The sequence below is a fragment of the Procambarus clarkii genome, chromosome 49 (genome assembly GCF_040958095.1).
Source record: "Procambarus clarkii isolate CNS0578487 chromosome 49, FALCON_Pclarkii_2.0, whole genome shotgun sequence".
Taxonomy (NCBI): domain Eukaryota; kingdom Metazoa; phylum Arthropoda; class Malacostraca; order Decapoda; family Cambaridae; genus Procambarus; species Procambarus clarkii.
In genome coordinates this window covers 13,396,277-13,422,047 of record NC_091198.1, presented here as the reverse complement: position 1 = coordinate 13,422,047, position 25,771 = coordinate 13,396,277, and the positions used below count along the sequence as shown (strand labels likewise).

The 25,771-nt window shown below is 45.6% G+C and overlaps 1 protein-coding gene across 4 annotated transcripts in view; it reads right to left on the bottom strand.

Annotated features, from left to right (window-relative positions):
* Positions 1-25,771, bottom strand: part of pps (protein partner of snf) — a 283,892-nt gene that overhangs the window by 99,951 nt on the left and 158,170 nt on the right. For 3 of the 4 annotated variants that reach the window (XR_006773414.2, XM_069302993.1, XM_069302995.1), the window contains 2 exons: positions 18,647-18,670; positions 3,924-4,121 (listed from right to left, as the gene is read on the bottom strand). Coding sequence is in view for 3 of the 4 variants with exons in the window: in XM_069302993.1 (XP_069159094.1) it covers positions 3,924-4,121; positions 18,647-18,670 (222 nt within the window). In the remaining variant the exon portion in view is untranslated. The remainder of the gene's footprint in view (positions 1-3,923; positions 4,122-18,646; positions 18,671-25,771) is intronic. The other variant, XM_069302994.1, reaches the window with a different exon arrangement.

Here is a 25,771-nt window from a genome sequence, read left to right as displayed (position 1 = left end):
AGACTCTGCAAACAGCAACAGACAAAAAGGTGACGAAAATCTAAGAGCCAGGGCCCAAGCCGATTCCACGGAGTGGACAAGCACCGCCTTACGACACACAAGGCGATAAGCAAAGTACAGAGACACCGCCTCCCTCAGGATCGGCACAAACAACTTTAACAAGGCAGCCAACATCCGAGCTGCCAAAGCAAATACACTGGACACTGGCCCAGATTCCAGTTCCTGCACATCCTTGCTGAGCCATTCCGAAGACAGCTCCAGCAGAGAAGAGAAACGCAAGACCAAAGCCAAATGTCCACAGGCGCACAAATCCTCGGACACCAGGGACGCTGAAAGGGAGGGAACCTGCGCGTGAAGCTGCGCCTGATCGACATCACGAGGAAGTACGGGGGTGAACAAGCACGCATTGAGGTGCTCAAATTCGCCCCCTAGGTAAACCTGAACAACCGTAGTCAACTCCCGCCATTCAAGCACACGGGTCCAACGGAACGAATGCCACACCCGCAACGAAAAGAAAGAGCAGTCCGCCAACCAGGAAGACTCGGGCACCTCGCAACGCACCCAGAAAGGAAACGTGGAGCCAAACTGGAAAGGAGGAGGATCCATTACCGAGGCGTAATCCGGGTCTCGCAAGAGGTAAGCTGCAAGGGCTTCCCGCATCACATCAAGCCGAAAACCTCTGGAAGGAGGGAACCGAAGAACCCAAGGCTGAGGTTCTCGGCTGAGGACATTGAAAAACTTCAAGCTGATATTAATAAAGTTTTCGACTGGGCATCAGAAAATAACATGATGTTTAACAGTGATAAATTCCAGGTACTCAGGTACGGTAAAAATGAGGACCTTAAACATAATACAGAGTACAAAACACAATCAAATGTACCCATAGTAGGAAAACAGCATGTAAAGGATTTGGGAATAATAATGTCTGACGACCTAACGTTTAAGGAGCATAACCAAGCAAATATTGCGACAGCCAGAAAAATGATAGGATGGATTACGAGAACTTTCAAATCCAGGGATCCCATCACAATGGTTGTACTCTTCAAGTCACTTGTGTTGTCCCGTCTTGAGTACTGCTCAGTACTCACTTCCCCCTTCAGAGCAGGAGAGATTGCTGAAATAGAGGGAATACAGAGAACATATACGGCACGCATAGACGCAATAAAGCACCTAAATTATTGGGATCGTCTCAAAGCCCTCCAAATGTACTCACTAGAAAGAAGACGAGAGAGATATCAAATAATATACACCTGGAAGATACTGGAGGGCCAAGTACCAAATCTACACAGTAAAATAACAACGTACTGGAGTGAACGACATGGAAGAAAATGTAGAATAGAATCAATGAAGAGCAGAGGTGCCATAGGCACAATCAGAGAACACTGTATAAACATCAGAGGTCCGCGGTTGTTCAACGTCCTCCCAGCAAGCATAAGAAATATTGCCGGAACAACCGTGGACATTTTCAAGAGGAAACTAGATTTATTCCTCCAAGGAGTGCCGGACCAACCGGGCTGTGGTGGGTATGTGGGCCTGCGGGCCGCTCCAAGCAACAGCCTGGTGGACCAAACTCTCACAAGTCGAGCCTGGCCTCGGGCCGGGCTTGGGGAGTAGAAGAACTCCCAGAACCCCATCAACCAGGTATCAACCAGGTATCAAGGGAACCCGGAACCGAACCCGGGGAGGAGTCGCACACATATCAAACTCGTATAGGGTACGGGTATAGGAAAACCTATTCCCCGTAACAACAAGCCCTGCGTCAAGGGTACCAACACCCAAGCGGGGTCAAATGGGGCCCAAACCCCCAAGTAAACTCCCCAGTCCCAGGAACCTCCACATCAGGACCCGGGGCCGAGCAGTCCTCCAAGCCTCTGGAGAAAAAAGCAGAGTCCACCGGAAAAGCTGGGATGAAGGGGGGCCACTAGCACGACCCAAAGGCTCCAGCAGGAGGAACAGGCTCGAATGCCTCTGCTGCCGATCCGGAAGGGCCAATCCCCAAAGCCGCCCAAGACTCACCACCAGGCAAACCCTGCCCCGACTCCGAAACCCTCAGACGTTTGGGAGCAGGATGAACCACAGCAGGGAAAGGACTAGGAAGTGCAGATGAAACCAAAGTCGAGGCAACTAACACCCCCAAGTCCGGGTCCCTATAATCAAAGCAGGGCAGCTGCGGGGCATCCGGAAAGGCAAGCAACCTTGCGCGATGCAACAACCTAAACTGTGCATGCAACGCCAAAGCTGCTTGCACCCGAATATCAATCTCATTGGACTTGGTGAATTGGAGTACAAGCAAGGAACACCACTCATAGGACTCCGGGTCAAAAGTGTCATTTACCCAATAAGCAGCATGGCGGAGGCAAAAATGGTGAGTGCCATCCTGAGTCAAGAGGACAGAGCAACCTTCAAACTCGCACAAGGTGAGGTGAGACTCTGAGGTCTCTTCCATTGGACCATTGAGCCCCAATGGGGGTTTCCAGAGCCCTCAGGCTGACTGCTAAGGGAAGTCCAGGTGAGGTACTGCTAACCGGTTATCCCAGAGCTACCAAGCAAACAAACTAAATGCTGAACCCCTGTGACGTGTGCAAGCACGGGGACCTAGTGGAGGGCCACCAAAATCCTACAAGTGGTCCTACCACCACACCAGGCAAACCCCCTTGCCAGGCAAAACAAAACAAAAACAAAAGAAAAACCCTGCAGAAGCACAATCTCTCCAGGTGAACAGAACCGGTCGCTATGCATATCACACAGCTGCACAGTACCTCGCACCCCAGCCAGCAATGAAACTACCTCCTAGTTTCCAAGGGCAAACATAAGTAAGAACTACACCAGCTGAACCCCAAAGGCGGGCAATCACTGAGCAGCGACAGAACCACTCGTAGGTAGTTCCTGAATGGCTCGGGGAAGATAACCCTGAAGCCGCAAGGGCAGTGCTTACAGGGCACCTAGGGAAGGTGGCCCTAGGTGCATGCAGCCCCAGTACTCTTGTGTTACTCCTGGCTCACACACCACCAAATCAAGAGCAACAACACCACTAAGCAGCACTGCGCAAAGAATGGAGCCAGAGCGATCAACCATTCGCCCTCACAACAGCCTGTGAACTGAGGAAAGTTGCAGGTCTGGGACCCCCACAAAGACTGTTTCCAATTACACAGGGGTGTCTTTAGGCCATTGCTCCTTGTGCATCTCTTGAGGGGGCCAGGTTCTGGCTCTGGTCCCCGGTAGGTCCAGAACTCCTTCGATTGACTGTTGCCACAGTCTAATATATACACATCAGCCCGGTATAGCTCCGGGGAGCCGAAGGGGCTCTCCACAGAAATGTGGCTTGACATAGCACTTCAATCTTTAATATGCTATACATTAAAATTTTAAATGAATTAGAAGCTACCAACATCAATACCGTGATCATCATTCTCTCCTCTAGACCCTGATTTAGCAGATCCTGGCCAACCTCTCACAGTCTTCAAAGAGAGTACTTGATTAAACACCTTCAAAGGATACCTGATCAACCACAAGGGCTGTGACTCGTACGTAAGGGTGCAAGTAGCGACGTCAAACACCCTGGTTAACCAGACCAGGTCAGAGACCGGGCTGCGAGGATGTCGATCCTTTCAACCATGGACATGTATTCTACTGCCAGGTATTAACAATGTTTATAAAAATGTCCAGGAGAAATGAGAAAATAATGAGAAATTAATAACCTTAATGAGAAACAAGCCTTCCTTGTTTCTCATTAAAGTTATTAAAAGTCTGAGACATGATAATCAATGTAACTAAAAAAATAAAATGGAATGGAAACGATAGATAGGAAAGATGTCCAGGTTTGCCATGAATGATGCATTGTAGTTTATGCATTTGAGGAAAGGAGAAGAATTATATCAACTTTGTTTTCATAATACTCTAAGCAAAATCTAAAAATGACTAACCTTCCCAAAGAACACATAAAGCTCTCTTTCTATCTCTTCTGCAAGAACCTTTATGTCATCTTCATTAAGGTCATCAAACTCATTTTTAGCATCGTGGAAGCGCTTGATAAGACAATCTGAGAGGGTCTTCTTAATGTTGTTTCTAACTTCATTTGGGTCAGGCTTCTTCTTTTCTACAGATGCTGGTTTATTCTGTATCTGAAAATTTAAATACCAAAATATTATTGCAGTTTCATATAAATTTAATGCTGAGGTAATTTTTAAAAAAAGGTTGAATTACATACGATGCCAATTTAGAAAGTAACTTCACAAAACTCGTGTCGAGAATAAACAAAACTTTTTTTATCGAGATACATTCTAAACGTCAATATTTATAGCCAACTTTCAGTTAAGAAAATAATAAAATGTTCAACAATAACTATTTAAGACAGCCAAAAATGTTTATATGGTGTTAGCATTGTATAACTGAATGGCTACATCAATGGCAAGAAAACACTTTCATTCCATATTCACCAATTAGAAAATAATAAACATAGTGGAATTAAACTGGATATGATAAGTTGCCAAACTCTTGGACCAAGGATGTTTAACACTGTGGTTGTAGCGTTCAGGCTCAAAATGTAGTAGCCAAAATCATTTAAAAAATCTCAAATTCTGTATTACATTTAATGACTTTCTGGACAGTGGTGGTCAGGAGAGCCTTTCCGCTACTTCGGTTCACTTGCTAACAGGGAAAAAAAATTTGCATTCCACCATATGATTTTGAAATGCGAGGAATATTGTACAATATTGTATTGTACAGGAATATTGTACATTGAAAAAGACGAATCAATAAAAAAAAAGGAAAACCCAACATAAAGTAAAAGTACATCAAAACAAGCCACTGCTTGGTAGTTGATTCCCATTTTCCCATCACGACAGATCTCTCTTCAACACCTCTTCCTAGTAGAAAGTTGCAATTTGACATACGGATACATTACCTAAGGCCAAAAACTGTCATACTAGAAAATGGTAGTGGCTCGCGAAATTGAGTCCCGTTTTTTGTTTTGGGTCCTCTGGAAGGTTAGAATAAGGGCACTGCAGTACGACTGCAGTTGCAATGCAGTTTCATGATGTTGGGAAACCTTAGGCTGCTCTGTTTCCCATGGAATACAAAGGAATGGTGATGTGCCCAAATACTACCTGATAACCCAGGATCTTTTCTAGCCAACTACCTCATTCAGTCACCTGGTGCAGCCAGGGTGTGAGTATTTGAAGGTGACATAATTTCTGATTTTTGGCAATACCACATAGGGTGACATTTAGATCATGTCACCAACAGATAGCAACGTTTACAGCCAAGGACAATGGCCAAGGTGCCTCTTGAAGATCAGAGGATTCTGACAAAGATTACATGGTTCATATAAATTGGAATTTGTGAATATACTAACAGCATAACAAAGGTGTGATAAAAAGCCAATTCAAGCAAATTTAAGAAAATACTCCATCCAGCAGCCTACATGAAGAGGTGACATGATCACCACTTACAAAATACAGTACTAACAGTAATCGACCAAATTGACAAAGAGGAATTCCTGAAACCAGTAACTCCAAGAACAAGAGGACAAAGACTCAAGCTAAGGAAACAAAGGTGCTGAAAAATTATTAGAAAGTAGTCTTTTACAAACAGAGTGGTAGACGGTTGGAACAAGTTAAGCGAGAAGGTGGTGGAGGCCAAAACCATCTGTAGTTTCAAAGCATTATATGACAACAAAGTACTGGGAAGACAAGACACCACGAGTGTAGCTCTCATCCTGTAACTACACTTGGGTAATTACTTGTCACCCATCAAAAACCAGCAGTTCATAAACTCTCTAGCAAACATTGTTCTAAAAGCTCCTCAGGCCACTGTAGAACAAACACCACATCCAGTAGAACAAAATCTTGGAATACATTATTTATGACTGTTGTAATATTTTTGTATCACATGTTCCTGCTTGATACCTACTTGATGGGATTCTTGGATTTCTTCTACTCCCCAAGCCTGGCCCAAGGCCATGCTCAACTTTTGAGAGCTTGGTTCAACAGGCTGTTGCTTGGAGCGGCCTGCAGGCCCATGTATCCACCACAGCCCTGTTTGTCCACCACTTCTTGAAGAAAATTATCTAGTTTTCTCTTGAAGATGTCCACAGTTGTTCTGGCAATATTTCTGATACTCGCTGGGAGGATGTTGAACAACTGTGGACCTCTGATGTTTATACAGTGTTCTCTGATTGTGCCTATAGCACCTCTGCTCTTCACTGGATCTATTCTGCATTTACTTCCATATCGTTCACTCCAGTATGTTGTTATTTTACTGTGTAGATTTGGGACCTGGCCCTCCAGTATTTTCCATGTGTATATTATTTGATCTCTCTCTCGGCTCCTTTCTAGTGAGTACATTTGGAGAAGCTTTGAGATGATCCCAATAATTTAGGTGCTTTATCGCATCTATGTATGTCGTATATGTTCTCTGTATTCCCTATATTTCAGCAAGCTCTCCTGCTCTGAAGGGGTTATCTTGAGGTTATCTTGAGATGATTTCGGGGCTTTAGTGTCCCCGCAGCACGGTCCTTGACCAGGCCTCCACCCCCAGGAAGCAGGCCGTGACAGGTGACTAACTCCCATGTACCTATCAACTGCTAGGAAACAGGGGCATCAGGGTGAAAGAAACTCTGCCCATCAGTTCTCGCCGGCGCCCGGGATCGAACCTAGGTCCACAAGATCACGCAGTCTAGTGTTCATGTCCGCTCAGTCACCGGCTCCCCGTGGTGAGCGAGTACTGAGCAGTACTCAAGACAGGAGAGTATTTGAATAGTGATTTGAATAGTACAACCATTGTGATGGGACCCCTGGATTCGAATGTTCTCATAATCCATCCTATCATTTTTCAGACTGATGCAATATTTGCTTGGTAATGGTCCATAAACGTTAGGTCGTCAGACATCATTATTTCCAAATCCAAATTTGTTATAATCCACAAGTTAGGAGTAAGTATTAGCTAGTGAATCAAGCACAACAACACTTAACAAATGATGGTTGAAAGAAGTGGTGGTAGTACATGTGAGTAATCAGACTGTGGTCACACATCGAGGTAAGGTCAAAGAGATTAAGACAGCCCGAGCCCACCCAAGCCAATGTTACAGCCAAGAGGTCACAAAGGGTGATCCAAAGTTCTTGGAAACAAGATTTAAATTTAATCTGATTATAATGTCCTTGGGATGCTAGGTGTGGAGGTGAAGGTTGTGACCGGCTGGAGGGCAGTCTTGGGGAAGATGCGGTTCTATTAAGTATTCCTCTATATCTGCCTGTGGCAGCGACGAAGGGAAACCAATCAAATGTGGGGGACCCAATGTGACCTTGCTGACCTGCATCGAGTCTGCAGTGTGAGTATTGTATGGGAGACTAACCGGGTGGCGAGGGTTGTAGTGATGATTCGGAGATAGGGACTTAGGCTGAGGTTATGAGTTTAGGCGGTGAAAGGTAGGTCCAGTGTGTTTATTGGAAAGGGTAGCCTTACCAATAAACAAACAAACCAACCTTTATGACATTTTTATTTTTTCAAATTTGTTTAAATTTTTTTTTATTTTTTATTTTTTTTTAAGAAAATGGAGCAGCCTACCTGACATACACTGAACAAACCTTAATGACATTTTTTTCTTTTCTTTTTGAAATTTGTTCAATTTTTTTAAGTTTTTCATTTTTAATAGAAAAACATTCGTTCTATGTATATCAGGTAGACTGCTCCATTTTGTATAAAAAAAAAACTAAAAAAAAATAAAATTGAGCATATTTAAAAAGAAAAGATTAAAATGTCATAAAGGTTCGTTCAGTGTTTGTCAGGTAGGATGCTCCATTATGACATTTTTCTGGGGGGAGCCCTGTCGGCTACCCGGAGCTTTCCCTGGGTGATATGCTAATGTCAGACTTTGGCATCAGTCATGTGTATGGAGTTCTTAGGCCTACAGGGGACCACGGCCAGAACCGGGCCCCCTCAGAGAGGCAAGGGGAGCAATGGCCTATAGAAACCCCCTTGTGGTTGGAAGCATTCTATGTCTGCCATCGACCAGAACAGGCACCCAGAAAGGTAAGCGCCTCAAAACAAACCCCTATTCTGGTTAAAATTGCTACCAAAAGCCGAACTAGTGGATAGAACTCCCCAACAGAAAACAAGCAAACTAGTGTGATGTCACACGTCGCCGCGCCGCTGTCTGCGCAGCTCCCCCCTCCCCGGGAGGGGGAAGGGGGAGCCCCAGACCCTCCACGCCGGCTACCCACACCTCAGTTCTTGAGGCTGATGCTATAAGTGATGGTCGTGTGCTCTGGCTCCGGTGTCGCTACAGCACTGTGCTGTGTGTGTGGTGTTTGTTTTTGTGGGTGCGAGAGCCAGGAGTTATCTTCAGTACTCAGGCTGCATGCGCCTAGGGCTTCCTTCCCTAGGTGCCCTGTAATTACTGCCCTTGGGGTTTGGGGCCCACCTTCCACAGGCTCCTCGGGGTCTGCCTCTGCTGGTCTGTTTTACCTTCTCGGTTTTTCAGCCGCCAATTGGGCTCTTGGGTGTTCTGTTCTCCCTTGTTACCGGCAGGTTAGAGGCAGTTTGCACTGGTAGGGGCGCAGGGTGCTGCACAGCTTGTATTCCCGACATTGTAACACCCATGATCTCCCCCCCCCCCCTTAGAGTTCACACCCAGGGAAGCCTTCTCCAAGAGGTCAGCCCAGATGACCTCCGGTTTATCTTGTATATTGATTAAAAATTCCTGGGTTAGTCTTAGTCAGCATAGTTTCAAGTATGTAATATTTCATGCAAGGAAATTAGACTCCAGATTCTTATGTGTAAACATCCCTGGATCTCCCCCTTTTGGCCAGCTCAGAGATCACACACATTACCTTAAGCTATCTGTCTCTCCCTGGCTGAGATGTTCTTCACAGCCCCGCTCTCGATCCCGGTGTACCGCCCTCTGCCTTCCTATGTTCCTACAGGCCCTCTATATACAACCCCCACAGGGGGGAGGGGGAGATCTGCTGTTGCTACCCACCAAAAGTGTACAAACACTCAAGAAATATTTCCAAAAGCTTGTTTGACATTCACCATACACTCTTCAAGAGAGGAGTTATTAACTACGTGTGTGGCTGACCTGACCAAACCATATACCGCACAAGACAATAGTGCCAGGGTCAATCTCCATGCACCCTGCACACACTGAAAGTAAGACTACCTCTTACCACAACAGAAACATTACTTAACATTATAACATTTTAATGAAACATAAAGGCATGCAAATATAAAAAAATTATGTACCCATACACTGGTAACAAATAGGGAACCTGGACACTCATCACCAGGACAGACTTATCTCATAGATACATACATGAAATAAAATAGTAATAAATTCCAAGATAAAGTTTGTGCTAGAGACCGAAGTCATCTAGCTAAGAACACTGTCTAGGACCACATTTTGTAGGCCTAGTTACTTTACATCCCCATAAATGTTACACTTTTAACCCAATTAGACAAAACTATTTGACACCGTTAATAATAGAGTCATTTCTCTGAACCATCATTCGTAAATCTTGACACATCAATGTTCGTGTTGATATACGCGTTTTCTATCGTGCGTCCGTTATACTCTCGCGTGGTGGCCTGATGTTGGAGACCCGATGTTGGTGGCGATGTTGGTGGAGACCTGATGTTGGTGACGTGATGTTGGAGACGTGATGTTGGAAACGTGATGTTGGTGACGTGATGTTGGTGACGATGTTGGAGACCTAATGTAGAAGACCTGATGTTGGTCCAGCGTCTGCCCGTCGATGATGCCTGCATATACCCTAAGATCTTCTTGTAACAGCTCTGGGGGTACGTCTGGTGACAGAGCGAGTCTACTGGTGACAGACTCCTCGTCAAGCTATCAAACTGCTGGAAGGTGGTGGTGTGAAGAGCAGCGGCAAGTGACAGCGGCCGGGGACTTGGCCGGTCACAAGTGAACGGTGTTAGGAGAGATGTATGGAGGCACATCTCACCTCCAGTTGCTTGAAACTGACGGTCGATGATGAGTGACAGCAGCTACATAGCAGAAGTCGTGACAGCAGGGCAGAGAGTGTGACGTCGACGATGTCTTGCAACAGAAGTAAGCAGGTGCAGGTGTTGGGGCGTGGGTGGCGTGGCGGCAGGCCAGGTGGATCCCGACTTCAGCTCCTGGGGCCCATCACTACACAGGCGTTGCTTGTGTCACATTCTACTGAGCCGGTACGCCTTATCGCGCATGCCCTAATGTGCCTGACCTCGGGCCGATGGTGCGAAACGTGCACCCTATTGGCGAGTCAAGCACACTCAGTAGGGAGGTGCTGTTGGAATGTGACCGCCTCGTTGCGCATCTTGGTGGAGTCAGTGATGTGGCATCCCCAAGGTCGAGGGGGAACTGGCAGGTGATTGCTGCTGGCATACCCGCTTGTTGACCTCGCGCCTCCACTTCCGGTGTGCCTGCACGGTGTGTCGCAGCAGGCAGGTGGGTGCCTCTGATGATGAACTGCAAGACTGGGGCCCACCATGGTACGTTGACATCTGGACAGCTGAGCTCTGCTGGCAGGAACTCTGACTTGGACAACCTCGTGTGGTGGGAGGTGTCGGCTGGGTGAATGGTGTCATTATCACCGTCCCAGGTAACCGAGTGGTGGGGTTACCGGGAGTGTTAGGAGGGGGGTGGGGTGTAACGTAACCCCCTCTCTACTGTACCAGAGGGGGTGACCCCTCTGGCCTCAATGTTGGTTCACGAGTAGCTGGTACCGGGGACAGAGCGGTGTGGACAAGCAGACCTGGGGAAGACAGAATAGCACTCCGACTGGCGGAAGCAAGGACTCTCCCCTGGGCTTTGGTGACAGGGTACAGCCCAAGGGTAGGTAAGGCATGCTCTCTGAATACATTCCATGACAAAATCTCAAAACAATTGCCAGTTTAAAACTCTGATAAAAGAAACAACTACTAAGGGACGAGACAGTTTACTGAAACTCTCCCTGCCTCGCCCGTGCCCTCGTTAACATAGGGTGACAAGGCTGACCCTGGGTACCAATGAGAGTTGACAGAAGGTCCTCCTCTCCATCCTGGACAAGCCCAGCTGGGTCAGTCAACTCAGAAGGGTCAGGAATGGGAATCGCTGAAGGCAGTTCCAGTTCCTCCCTGGCAACGTAACACTTTAATTTGTTGACATGAATAGTTGTGTCACTCTGGTCATCAAAGATTCCCCTGATCAGAAAATTAACTGGTCCAAGCTTCTTAATTACTCTATATGGTCCACGCCATCTAGGTGCTAGCTTCCTACTTTGATTGGCAGGCGCCTTTTCATTTAACCTCATAACCAAGCTTCCCTCTCTAAGTGTCAACGATTGAACCTTCTTATCATAATAGTGCGCATACCGGCTCCTCGCTGTCTTAGAAGCCTCAGCAGCAATCCTCCAAGCATTTCTCATTTTAGAGAGGATTTCTGAAGGATAATCCTCACCGTACACAACCTCGTGTCTGTTAAGCAGACCTGATGGGAAGTTACATGAGCGCCCCGTGAAAAGCAGCAGGGGTTGTGTGTTAATTGACTGATGAATGGCAGTGTTCAAGGCTAGTTGAACATAGGGGCAGACCTGCGGTTCATTGTCGACTTGTCCCGTCTGAGCCCCTGGGTTCATTGCCCCTCCTTTCAGATGACTACGCTGTCTCAGGTTCAGCTCCTCTTGGCGCCGGGCTCTTGGATGGTGTCCCTGGACCTCCGGGACGCTTATTGGCATGTCCTGATTCATCCACAGTTCAGGGACTGGCTCGGTTTTGTTGTGGGGTGTCTGAGTTACCACTTTCGTTGTCTCCCGTTCGGGTTGAACCTGGCACCTCGCGTGTTCACGCGCCTTACACGGGTTGTGGTGGCCCGTTTGCATCTCCTAGATGTTCGGGTGTTGGCCTACCTCGATGACTGGCTGGTTTGGGCTCCCAGCTGGTGAGCTTGCTTGCTAGCCAGGGATTTGGTTCTTTCCCAGCTCGCCGGGTTCGGGTTCTTGATGAACTGGAGGAAGTCCCATCTGGTCCCCTTTGTTACGGTGCCCTCTCCTATTTCTTTCGTTTGCCCACTTTAAGAGTCATATCAGAGTTGACCTGACCTTGGAAGCGACAGGACGCACCTCGGTCAGCTCTCAAGGATTAGAGGCTCTACAAGCCTTTCTTAGTGGATTAGTGCTGGCTATCGCAGCCAGCACTAATCCATGCTGTATTGGAGACCCGCGCTTCTGGGAAGCAAAAAAGGAACCAAGTTTATTGAGCGAAAGAGTGCCAAACTTGGAAAATATTCGGCAACAACGCTGGACGTTGAGGGCCTGAAAAGGTGTGGCGGGCAAGCCTAGCTGTGACCGGGTCACATCCACTGAGGGTTTTGGAAGGACGACACCGTTCCTAGGACAAGGAGCAACGCCTTGTGGAAGGGGCGAGTGTGGGAAAATAGTGGTTAGCTCAGCGCCCATCGATGAACCAGGATTGGGGTAGCTGAATCTCAGGGATTGGAACGGCGACGACGCGAAGGCTCCACGACACCTGAGGACCTGTGGAACGTTCCTGGATTGTCAAGGATCGACTCAGGAAGCGTGGGAACCTCACACCATCGAGGGACAGGCGTCGTGAGCCAGGAATGTAAGGTAGATCATTTTCCCTCCCATTACCCCTTGTGTGAGTAGGCTAGTTAGGCCACAATATTTACTTATGTATGTGGCAATAGGACATTAATACTTTAGTAGTAGAATAGGCTGCAAGGCAGCTTGTGTCCAGGACTGTCAGAGGGGACAGAGTGTATGGATGGCAGGACAGTGAAGAAGAGGCGTCGCCGTGGTGAAGAGGACCTCCTGTGAGAGAGTGTGGGACTCCTGTCTTTCTGCCCAGTTGAAGGAGTGTTGGAGGTCGTGGAAGAAGAGGCTGACGATCTCCAGACTTATTATCCTTATTTCCATATTCATGTATTATTTGTGATTGTATGTGTGTTCATGTAATTTGCGTCAGTAAATTCACACATTTTATCATTGTGTTTAAGTGTGCCTCCATTTATAATATTTCTCTATGAGCATACACGAAGGTTATCATAGTACCACCTAGGGAACACTATGTTCTCTATAGAAGTTCTTATTGCCTGGAGAGTGGTAAAGACAGCACAGACTTACATAAAAGTGTACCCTTAGCCATCCGATCAGTATCAGTGCCTGAATGGTGGCAACTATTAACGTAGTGGCTATAGAGAGGTAAAGCCACACAGACCTTCCTGGGAGAGTACCCTGGGCCAACAGTCTAGTAGCAGATATATGGGAGTAGCAATCTTCTGGCTACAAACAATATATAATACACCCACTGAACTGCATTGCTGGGGTGCAGATATAATAACCCAGCTGGCGACCTTAAGAAGAAGATAGAGAAGAAAGGCGGGAAAGGAGTTCCTGCAACCTTTTTGTCTGGCAGGCAAGATTCAGGGAGGTTATTGTTATAAGGTAAGCCTGAGTCTTCCTTCACTCCTCCACGGGTCTAGGTCGGAACTGTTAACAGCAGTTTCCCCGTGTTTGACTGAAGGGCTTCCAGGGTGAATCAGTGGCACCCCTTTAGTGGTGGAAGCAAAGACCTGCGGAGGTGGGCATTGTTGGTCCTCTCCTGTGTGACCAAGGAGACTCCGGTGAATCCCGGGAGTCGGAGGGGCTGAGTATTCGGCCTTTTGAGCCCCTAGCAGCCGAGTGCTAGCAGAGCCCCGGCCCACCTCCACGTGACACCTCTCAGGTTCGAACTTGGCTGGGTCTCGTTTGGGACTTTCGGACCACCTCCTTGTCTTTCCCTCCGAAGTCTCTCCTGCGGCTGCGGTCCCGCCTTTGTCTGTTTCTGGTGGGCCCTCGGGTCACCAGGCGGTTGCTCGAGGGGCTGTGCGGGAGCCTGAACTTCGCAATGGTGGTCTACCCGCCGGGTTGGGTTTGGCTTCGTCGGCTGTTCTGGTTCCTTCGGGGTCACCCCTTCCGCCTCTCTCACGATCGCAGGGTTTGACCCCCGGGGGCCTTGCATTGGTTGCTGCGTCACCGGCTTCCTCTTCAGGTTTTTCGGGGTTTAGTGCCTTGGCGCCTACCCGAGCCCTCGCTCGATGTGTACACGAATGCGTCGTCTCTCGGCTGGGGCTTTGTGACCAGTGCTCACCAGGCCGGCCAGGGGCGTTGGGATCCGTCCTTCCGTCGAGCTCACAGCACGGTGCGGGAGTTCGCGGTAGTGTGGTTTGCTCTTTGGAGGTTTCGGGTGGCCCGAGGATCGACGATTCGACGCCATTCGGACTGCTCTCCGGTGGTTCATTGCCTGAACCGCGGAGGTTCGATGAGGTCCTTGTCTCTTTGGGGTTGGTCGCTTCGGGTGACTCGTCTGCTGAGTTCTCGGGGTTTGGCTCTCCTGGCGGTTCACGTACAGAGAGTGTCCAACATCTTGGCTGATGGATGCCCTGTCTCGCTTTGTTCCCCCTCTCCACGGAGTGGACGGTCGACGACGAGTCCTTCCATTGGCTTTGCCAGACGTTCGGGCGCCCCGAGATGGACCTCTTCGCGTCGGCGTGCTCGCTGCATCTTCCCGTGTATGTGGCGCCCTTCCTCGATTGCAAGGCCGTCGGGGTCGATGCCTTTCGGCTAGACTGGTCGAGGTGGGGGTTCCTGTACCTCTTTCCCCCCAGTTCAGCTGTTGCTCCAGGTCCTGACTTGCTTGGAGACACTTACCAGGGGAGAGTTGTCCTTCTGGCCCCTTGGTGGCCGGCCCAGCCTTGGTTTCAGGCGCTGCTTGCTTGGTGTCCGAACCCGAAGGTTTTCCCGCAGCTCCGCTTCTTTCAGCAGATCAGGCCGGTACGTCATGTGACTGGTTCGATCTTCTCCTCGAGTCTTCGCGTATGGGTTTTTTGACTCGAGTTTATCATCATCTCTATGGTGATCAGGTGGCCTCCTTGTTCGTGTCCCACCTGAGGGCTTCTTCTTGGCAGCAGTATGAAGTTTCCTGGCGGTCGTTTTGTTTCTTTTTGCGTCTTCGTCGTGTTAGTTCCTTGTCTGTTAGGGTGGTCTTGTCCTTTCTCTCTTGGTTGTTTCAGGACCGTCATCTTATGCCTAACACTAACATCTTATGCCTAATCATGCGGCGCTGGCGGAGCCACTTCAGCTTGCCTTCGGTATCGATACCTGGTTGATGGGGTTCTGGGAGTTCTTCTACTCCCCAAGCCCGGCCTGAGGCCAGGCTTGACTTTTGAGAGTTTGGTCCACTAGGCTGTTGCTCGGAGCAGCCCGCAGGCCCACATACCCACCACAGCCCGGTTGGTCCGGCATCCGATGTTACGTCTGCGCAGTTTCGCAAGCTGTCTCGTGCCTTGTTTCACCTCCGACCTGCTCATGCGCCGCCTGAGCAGTCCTGGTCTTTGGACCGTGTGCTCGTTTCCTTTCGTCTCCTAGTTTCGTTGTGGCCCCTTCGATACGGGATTGTTTCTCCAAGGCTCTTTTCTTGTTGGCATTGGCCTCTAGGGGTCAGGTAGGGGAGCTTCATACTCTTCTCCGGCGCAGGGGTTTCTGCCCTTTTGGTCGTGGTGATTGTTTTTTTCGCTTGCAGCCGTCTCCTCCTTTTCTGGCGAAGAATGAGACTGCTGCGTTCCGGAGGGGTCTGTGGGTGGTTGATGCTTGGTTGGTCAGGCCAGGGGTGCATCATGTTTTGTGTCCAGTTGCGGCGCTTTGCCGTCATTTGCGAGCCACGGCTTCTGTGTCCGGGGACGCGCTTTGGGTCGATCCGGTTTCCCTTCTTCCCTGTTCGCGGGTTCGGGTCTACCAGGTCGTCCGCAGGGTTATTAAGTCCAGCCAGCCTGCGATCTATCCCCGTGCCCATAACATCCGTAAGTTCGCGGCTCTTGCTGCCGTCTTTGGGAATTTGTCTTGGTCTGATATTCCGACGTGGGGATTTTGGCGGTTGAATAGGGTCCTGGCTGCTCGTTACCTTGTGAATGTCCCTGGGCCCCGTCGAGCCTGTGTTGCTTTGGGTTGGCATTTGCAGCCAGTTGTCTCGGCTTTGAGTTGAGGAGTGAGCGACGACCGCCTCCCGGGTAAGTCCTTCTTTTTTCCGTTTGTGGGTAGTTAGCTCCAGGGAGCCGACAGGGCGTCCCCCAGAAAACCAGCATTGAATGTAATGAAACGCCATTTTCTGGGTGAGTCCCGGAGGCTCACCGGCTTCCCTCCCTACCTCCCTCCGGTCGGCATTTTTTCGCGTTTTTGACATCCAGCCTCAAAAACTGAGGTGTGGAGGGTCTGGGGCTCCCCCTTCTCCCTCCCGGAGAGGGGGGAAGCTATGCAGACAGCGGCGCAGCGACATGTGACGTCACACTAGTTTGCTTGTTTTCTGTTGGGGGAGAGTTCTATCCACTAGTTCGGCCTTTGGGAGCAATTTTAACCAGAATAGGGGTTTGTTTTGAGGCGCTTACCTTTCTGGGTACCTGTTCTGATCGATGGCAGACATAGAATGCTTCCAACCACACGGGGGTTTCTATAGGCCATTGCTCCCCTTGCCTCTCTGAGGGGGCCCGGTTCTGGCCGTGGTCCCCTGTAGGCCTAAGAACTCCATACACATGACTGATGCCAAAGTCTGACATTAGCATATCAGCCTGGGAAAGCTCCGGGGAGCTTCCGGGACTCGCCCAGAAAATGGCGTTTCATTACATTCAACACTGGTTTTTTAAATTTTTCATATTTGTTTAATTTGGTTTGTATTTTTCATTTTTTTATTAATAATGGAGCAGCCTACCTGGCACACACTGAACGAACCTTTATGACATTTTTTCTTTTTTTTTCATATTTTCATTTTTTTTCATTTTTCATTTTTTTTTTTTAGAAAATGTAGCAGCCTACCTGACATTCACTGAACAAACCTTTTTGACATTTGTTCTTTTTTCATTTTTTTTTTCTAATTTTATCTAAAAAACAAAAATAAATGCTTAGAAACATTACAGCAGTCACCCCTTTACATCCCAGCATCATTAGCATTTAAAAAAAAAATTATTTGCATCGTAGGATGAGTCCAAGAACTTGAGAGAACCCGCGGGAACGCTAAGAAGCACCATGTGCTTTTCTCGTTAATCAAGCGAAACCGCGTCAATCAAGACAAATTTTTGCCGAGTGGCACGCTCATTATTCAAAATGCTCACAGATTGAGGTGCTCGTCACTCGAGATTCCACTGTACACAGTTACCTGAATGATTCCTTTTGATAAATTCCTATCTGTCTAAGTGTTTATGGGTTGCTAGTGTTAGGGCTAGCATCCTTCCTAACCTGGGGCTCAAACCCTTCACTTGAACATATAATTCCCTTACCTACCCTGTGAAGATTTCAGGGCTCAACGTCCCCATGGCCTGTCCTCAACCAGGCCTCCTCATACCTACGGCATCATTTTCCAATTTTGAGGGCCGGGGGTCAAATTTTGACCATTCCCTGCTGCAGGGCTTTGATTCTCGAAATCTCCAAGGGGTAACAACAGGTTCCCTACCATTGCCAATTTGGAAGAAACAGTTACACTATGAGCTAATTTATGATGCACCATGCACCAGGACACCTGTTCTTATATTATGGTGCAGCATGCAATAAGACACCTGTCATTACATTATGGTGGACCATACACTAAGGCACCCATCATTACATTATGGTGGAGCATGCAGTAAGACACCTGTCATTATATTAAGGTGCAGCAGGCATTAGGACACCTGTCATTACATTATGGTGCAGCATGTACTAGGATATATATATATGATATATTATGGTGCAGCATGCACTAAGACACCTATCATTACATTAAGGTGCACCAAGCATTAGGGGCACTTGTCATTACATTATGGTGCAGCATGCACTAAGACACCTATCATTACATTAAGGTGCACCAAGCATTAGGGGCACTTGGTCATTACATTATGGTGCAGCATGCACTAAGACACCTATCACTATATTATGGTGCACCAAGTATTAGGGGCACTTGTCATTACATTATGGTGCAGCATGCACTAAGACACCTATCACTATATTATGGTGCACCAAGTATTAGGGGCACTTGTCATTACATTATGGTGCAGCATGCACTAAGACACCTGTCATTACATTATGGTGCACCAAGCATTAGGGCACCTGTCATTACATCACGTTCCAGCACTCAGCCAAAATATTTGGTAACCTTGCTGGCCTGTTATTCAAAAGGGGTTTCATTTTGTTCCTTCCCCTTCCCCAGCTGTGAGACTTTCCCACATAACACAGCGCTGGTGTGTTCCCGCCCTGCACCTACATGATCTGCCTTAATTTATACACCTCCACTGCCCTCTGAAATCTTACAATAATTACACCATCTATGCAACGCCTAGGCCCTCCCTATGTAATCTTGTTTCATTTTGAATCCTTAACAGTTTTAAGCCTATTCTATGCAATTTTTTTTTTGTGAGAGGTGGAGAGGGGGAAAGATGAATACATTATGAATGTTTAGTACAGTATACACAAATTTTAGGTATGAAGTACAAGGCCATAAGTAGAAACAAAAATTACATCTGTCGAGAAGTTATAAATCAAAACGATGCACACTGGTTAACATTTTCTGGGAACTACTGTACAGTACTAATCAAACTTAAAGCAAGTAAGAATAATACTTATAACACAACATAAAGAGCTATAAAAATACTTACTAGTACAGTGACACTGTCTGAGAGCTAAGAGTGGGAAGAAAAATAAATCAAAATAATTTTAGGTATTTGTTTAAAATAAATGCACTGTTCCTATCAAACTCAAAGAAATAAATCACTGTACATTTTAATACAAGTTTTTCAATGCACACAAAATATTTTCCATATACTGTACTACACACAGCCCAAAATGGAAACTATGATTTTTGTTTGTTTATTGAAACTGTGAATAAACATGGCAATAAATACTGTACTATATATGGTGAATGCAAAGCAAAGAGGTCAGTTTCAGCAACGCCTTATTTAAGAAAAGTTGATGTGAAAAAACAAAGATGTTTACCAACACAGTCTTTGCAATTCACATTATAAAGTTTTATATAAAATACATGGAGAAAAAGATTTGCAAATACAGCCAATTGTTGTGTCAACAGATCAAGGAGTCAACAAACAGGGTGGAGGGCGAGAAAGAACGTTAACGAATGAACTAGCAAGATACATATTCAATGGGAGACTCAACGGAAAGAAAAGTCTACAAATGGGATGATAAAATACGTAATACAGAAATGCACAAAAGCATGAAAACAGTCTATAACTCTAAAGTGGAAAGAGGATGGAAAGGGAACAGCAAAACCCAATGAACAATGAAAGGAGGATAAGAAGACAAAAACAGAAATAGGTCTATGTATATGGACCTGGAGAACAGAGGTAAATAAAGAGGCCCTACGAGGGTCAGAGGTACTATACTGCACACCAGAATCATGTCGGCAGAGAAGCAGTCTGAAAACAACATTTCGACAAGAACAAACAACAAACATAGGCCATTGCAGGTATGTAAATAGGAGAGCTACAAATACAAAACCTGTTGAACAAACTGTTGTGACAGGGAGGAATTTGTGGAGAATCACTGCAAAAAACTCTACAACAGGTTCCAGGTCTACAACTTTGAGTCAGATTGCTGTCCAAAGAGAGGAGACAACAGTTAGCCACAAGCAGCACTTGACAATGTAAATTATTGTAGATATAAAAGGCACCTTGAGGACACCTTGAGGAACTTGACATAGCAAAAAAAAGTAGAACTTAACTAGGTGTATCTGTGAGTAATGAAGGAGGCTGCAAAAATGTTATTACACACTTAACTACAACTTTCATATTGACCTTAGAAATTTGAGAGCTCCTGGAAATCTAGAAAATGGCCAATGTATTTCCAATGATCTTTCTGAAAGTTGAGGGGGGCTCAGCAGTAACTTGTGTAGTACATCTACACCCCCCTATACCACAGCTCTATCTCTGTGTGCTACAGATGCACCCTCTGTAATACAGCTTCACACCCTGTGTACTACAACTGTGTAACACATCAGCAGCACGAGTTCAGGGAAGGCAAATCATACCTCACTGGATTAACTGAATTCTGTAACCAGGTAAAAAATCAGGCAAGGAGAGGGCAGACTTTCTTTGGATTGTCAAAACGCTTCTGACACATTACCACAGAGACTCGTGCACAAGCTGGAGATTCAGGCAGCAGTGAAAGGGAAGGTACTCCATTGGATAAAGGAGTACCTAAGCAAGAGACAGAGACACTGTGAGGGGTGAGGTCTCGGAGTGACAAGGACTCGCCAGTGGAGTCACACAGGGACCAGTCCTTGGACCTAAACTGTTTCTGACCTAAGTAAATGATCTCCCAGAGGGAATAGACACGTTCCTCTCAATGTTTGCTGATGATGCCAAAATTATGAGGAGGATTAAGACAGGAAGATAGTAAAAGGCTACAAGATGACCTAAACAAACTGAAGGAATGGTGCAACAAATGGCTACTAAAGTTCAACCCAAGTAAATGTAAGATAATGAAACTAGGCGGAGGAAATAGGAGGCCAGATACAGGATACCAAATGGGAGATGAAGTCCTTCATGAGACAGAGAGAAAGATCTAGGAGTTGCTATCACGTCAAACCTGTCTCCTAAAACCAACATCAAAAGAATAACATCAGCGGCGTATACAAGGCTGGCTAACATCAGAACTGCCTTCAGGAACCTGTGTAAGGAATCCTTCAGAACCTTTTATACCAAATATATAAGACCAATCCTGGGGTATGCAGCTCCAGCATGGCACCCATACCTTGTCAAGCACAAGACAAAGCTGGGAAAAGTTCAGAGGTATGCCACTAGGCTAGTCTCGGAACTAAGAGGCATGAGTTACAAGGAAAGGCTGCAGGAACTGCACCTCATGTCGCTGGAAGACAGGAGAGCTCGGGGGCACACGATAACCACATGCAAAATTCTCAAGGCAATTGACAGGATAGACATGGATTGATTATTTAACACAGGTGGTACACGAACAAGGGGACACAGGTGGAAGCTGAAGATAACACAAATGTGCCAGGGGAAGTTAAAAAAAAAAAAAAATTGGATGAGAAGTTGCCGTACAGTGCAGACAAAAACATTTAAGAAGGCCACCGACAAGAAGGAAAACAAAACAGTGCTAGATTTTGGAGGTTTTAATGAAGAAAGCATTGATATAAGCAGTTTACACAAAAAATTGGCAAAATTAAATATTATAGTGAACTATCATGTAGAAATAATCAGCAAATTAAAAGAAAGTAATGAGCACTTGAGTACCAAAGTTTTAGGTCTTGAAGGGTTGGTGAAAGACTTATGCAAGGAAAAGAATCAATTGGAAACAAATTACAAAGCCATGGAAGAGGAAAATAAATTAAAAAAAATAGCTTTGGAAGAAGTTAAAGCAAATGTAAACTTAAATGACCACGATAGGTTAGGTAAGGAAATTCAACATAAAAAACAGCCTTTGTCAGCACAGATGGAGGAAGTTACACAGGGAATAGAACAGTGCAAGAAGGATATGCAACTCACCTATGCTCAAGTGGCCAAGGAGAAGGAAAAAATAGAAGCAGCAGTAAAGGAAGTCAAACACTGTAGCAACCAGGATAAAACAAACATTAGGCTGAAAGTCAGAAAGGAACTTTCTGGAAAGGAAAGGAAAGGAAAGGAAAGGAAAGGGAGCCGGTCGGCCGAGCGGACAGCACGCTGTACTTGTGATCCTGTGGTCCTGGGTTCGATCCCAGGTGCCGGCAAGAAACAATGGGCAGAGTTTCTTTTACCCTATGCCCCTGTTACCTAGCAGTTAAATAGGTACCTGGGTGTTAGTCAGCTGTCACAGGCTGCTTCCTGGGGGTGGAGACCTGGTCGAGGACCGGGCCGCAGGGACACTAAAAAGCCCCGAAATCATCTCAAGATAACTGACATCAAATCCTAAATTGGTACAAAAACACAGTTGATCGAAGTAAGTCCCTGATAATTTTTGGTTGCAAAGAAAAGGAGATAACATCTAGGTCAGAAAGAGCTGTAGAAGAAGAGAGTAGTAGATAAAATTGTTTGCCTCGTGGAAGGTCTTACTACCTATGAGAATGTTGGCGACTACAGGAGGATTGGAAAGTACGTAAAGAGAAAGATCGACCTTATGAGGATCACCCTAAATGGTGCCAAACAGATGGAAGAAGTACTAAGGAATGCTAAAAAATTACAAAGTGATGAGGAAGGGAAAGTATGGCCGTTAAGACGAGATCTTTCAAAAGAAAACAGAGAAGCTAAAACTGAACTTTGTCGAGGCAAAACATCTAAATGAGAGCAGGAATGAAGAAGAAATCAATACTTTTTTTTACAAAGTAATAGGGGTAGGCAGACCAGTAAAATGGTACGAAAAGGCAAATCAACAAAATCACCATTGAAAGGGGTAGTGAAGAATAAGTAGAGGGGAAACATGTTCCTGAAAATTGCATACATCAACATAGATGGAGTGAGATCAAAGATACTGGAGTTAAGTGATGTAATATGGCTGCAGATGCTAGACATTGTTGCACTCATGGAGACAAAACTTGATATTTTAAATGAGGTCATATTCCCAAGGGGCTACTCAGTCTGGAGACGGGACAGAAAAATTAGGAATGGCGGTGGCTTTGCTGTGCTGGTGAAAGAACACCTAAAGGTTAACGAAATAATGATTGCCAATCCATGAGAAGTTGACATAATAGCACTAGAGATGTGCAATCAGGATGATAAACTAACGATCATAAATACATATAGTCCACCACCATGCAACAGATGGTCAAAGGAGGAGCTGGATAATAAATGAGGGGAGGCTTATAACAATAATGAGAGATTATGGCGAGAGCTGATAGAGATAGATCACGACTGTTGGTAGTTGGCGACTTCAACTTGAGATCCATAGACTGGGAGGCACATGAAGCTAGAACGGAGGATTTTTGGACTTGTAGATTCGTAAACCTCATCCTGGAAACATTCATGTTTCAACACGTTAAACAAGCTACGAGGATGAGGGATGTTCCCTCCATGCTGGATTTGATATTTACCAAGAAAGAGGGAGAGATATTTGACATTCAGTTCCTCCCTCCCTTGGGTAAAAGTGACCATGTCTTTTTGGGAATAAAGTATGCAATGCGTTATAATTTGGAAGAAAGTGAGGTTGAAGAAGTGAGAAATCAGTCATTATAGGGAACTCAAACATTTCTTTAAGGAATTTGACAGGAAAGACTTGCTGTTAGGACATGAAGTAAATGAGATGCATGTCAAGTTTTGTGAAATATATGATAAAGGAACAAAAAAAAATTATACCAAAGCAGAGATGCAGAACTAGGAAACAGGATTGGTTCAACAGAAATTGCAAGAGGGCCAGAGACCAAAAGACACAAAAATGGAATCAATATAGGAAGAGGCCAAACCCCAAAACATATCAGCAATACAAAGATGCGAGAAACAACTACACAGAAGGAGAGAGGCTGAAAGAAATTTAAAAAAAGGGATTGCAGACAAATGTAAAACAGAACCAGGTCTGTTCTATAAATACATAAACAACAAATTGCAGGTAAAGGTATGAAAAATATTTTCATATGATATGAAAATGGGAAATAGATTCACAGAAAAGAAAAAGGAAATGTGTGAAACAAAGTTCCAAAGTGTGTTTGTACAAAATGAAATCTTCAGGGAACCAGACACAATAAGAATTCCAGAGAACAACATAGAGCACATAGGTGTGTCTAGAGACGAGGTGGAAAAAATGCTCAAGGAGCTAACTAAGAACAAAGCAGTTGGTCCGGATGGAGTTTCACCATGGTTTCTGAGAGAATGTGCACCTGAGCTCAGCATACCACTTCAGCTAATTTTTCAGAAATCCCGGTGTACAGGTGTCGTAGCAGATGTGTGAAAAAAGGTTAACATAGTTCCAATGTACGAAAGTGGCAGCAGGGATGACTCCCCTCAATTATAGACCTGTATCATTGACAAATGTAATAGTCAAAATATTAGACAAAATAATTAAAACTAAATGGGTAGAACACTTGGAGACAAATGATATAATATCAGACAGACAGTATGGTTTTCGATCTGGAAGATCCTGTGTATCAAATTTACTCAGTTTCTACGATCGAGCCACAGAGATTTTACTGGAAAGGGATGGTTGGGTTGACTGCATCTATCTGGACATAAAAAAAAAAAAAAAATTTCGACAAAGTTCCACATAAGAGGTTGTTCTGGAAACTGGAACACATTGGAGGGGTGACAGGTAATCTGCTAACATGGATGAAAAATTTTGTGACATAGAAAAATGAGGGCAGTAATAAGAGGAAGTGTATCGAACTGGAGAAATGTCACAAGTGGAGTATCACAGGGTTCAGTTCTTGCACCGGTAATGTTAACTGTCTACATAAATGATCTACCAGATGGAATGCAGAATTATATGAACATGTTTGCTGATGATGCTAAGATAATAGGAAGGATAAGATACTTAGATGATTGTCATGCCCTTCAAGAAGACCTGGACAAAAGTATATGGAGCACCACTTGGCAAATGTAATTTCATATATATACTGTAAATGCCATGTTATGGAATGTGGAATAGTGTTTTTTCTAATATTCCGCATTCCATAACATGACATTTATTTATATTAAATTCCATTTGCCAAGTGGTGCTCCATATACTTATTTTGTCCAGGTCTTCTTGCAGGGCATGACAATCATCTAAATATCTTATCCTTCCTATTATCTTAGCATCATCAGCAAACATGTTCATAGACCCACACAACCTATATATTATGTGGAAAATCTTTAAAGACTTCTGATAAAGAAAGAGATCTAGGGGTGGTTCTAGATAGAAAATTATCACCCGAGGACCATATAAAGAACGTTATGCGAGGAGCCTATGCCACGCATTCTAACTTGAGAATTGCTTTTAAATACACGGATGGCAAAATACTAAAGAAATTGTTCACGACTTTTGTTAGGACAAAGCAAGAATATGCAGCGGTTGTATGGTGCCCATATCTTAAGAAGCACATCAACAAACTGGAAAAGGTGCAAAGACATGCCACTAAGTGGCTCCCAGAACTGAAGGGCAAGAGCTATGAGGAGAGGATAAAGGCATTAAATATGCCAAAACTAGAAGATAAAAGAAAAAGAAGAGATATGATCACTACGTACAAAATAGTAACAGGAATTAATAAAATTGATTGGGAAGATTTCCTGAGACATGGAACTTCAAGAACAAGGGGTCATAGATTTAAACTAACTAAACATAGATGCCGAAGAAATATAAGAAAATTCACTTTTGCAAACAGAGTGGTAGACGGTTGGAACAAGTTAAGTGAGTAGGTGGTGGAGGCCAAGACCGTCAGTAGTTTCAAAGCGTTATATGACAGAGTGCTGGGAAGACGGGACACCACGAGCGTAGCTCTCATCCTGTAACTACATTTAGGTAATTACACTTATTGGGTAATTACCAGTTGACTGAAGGTCGAGAGGCAGGTCCAAAGACCCAGAACTCAGCCCAAGAAGACACAACTAGGTGAGTACAACTAGGTCAGAACAACTGCAATCCTGTGTACTTCAACTGCACTCGTGTACTATAAATGCACCCCCTGTGTACTACAACTACACTCATTTATACTATAAAGCTACATCCTTGAGCACTACAGCTGCACCCCCAGTGCACTACAGCTGCGCCACCAGTGCACTACAGCTGCACCCCCAGTGTACTACAGCTGCATCCCCAGTGCACTACAGCTGTGCCACCAGTGTACTACAGCTGCACCTCCAGTGCACTAC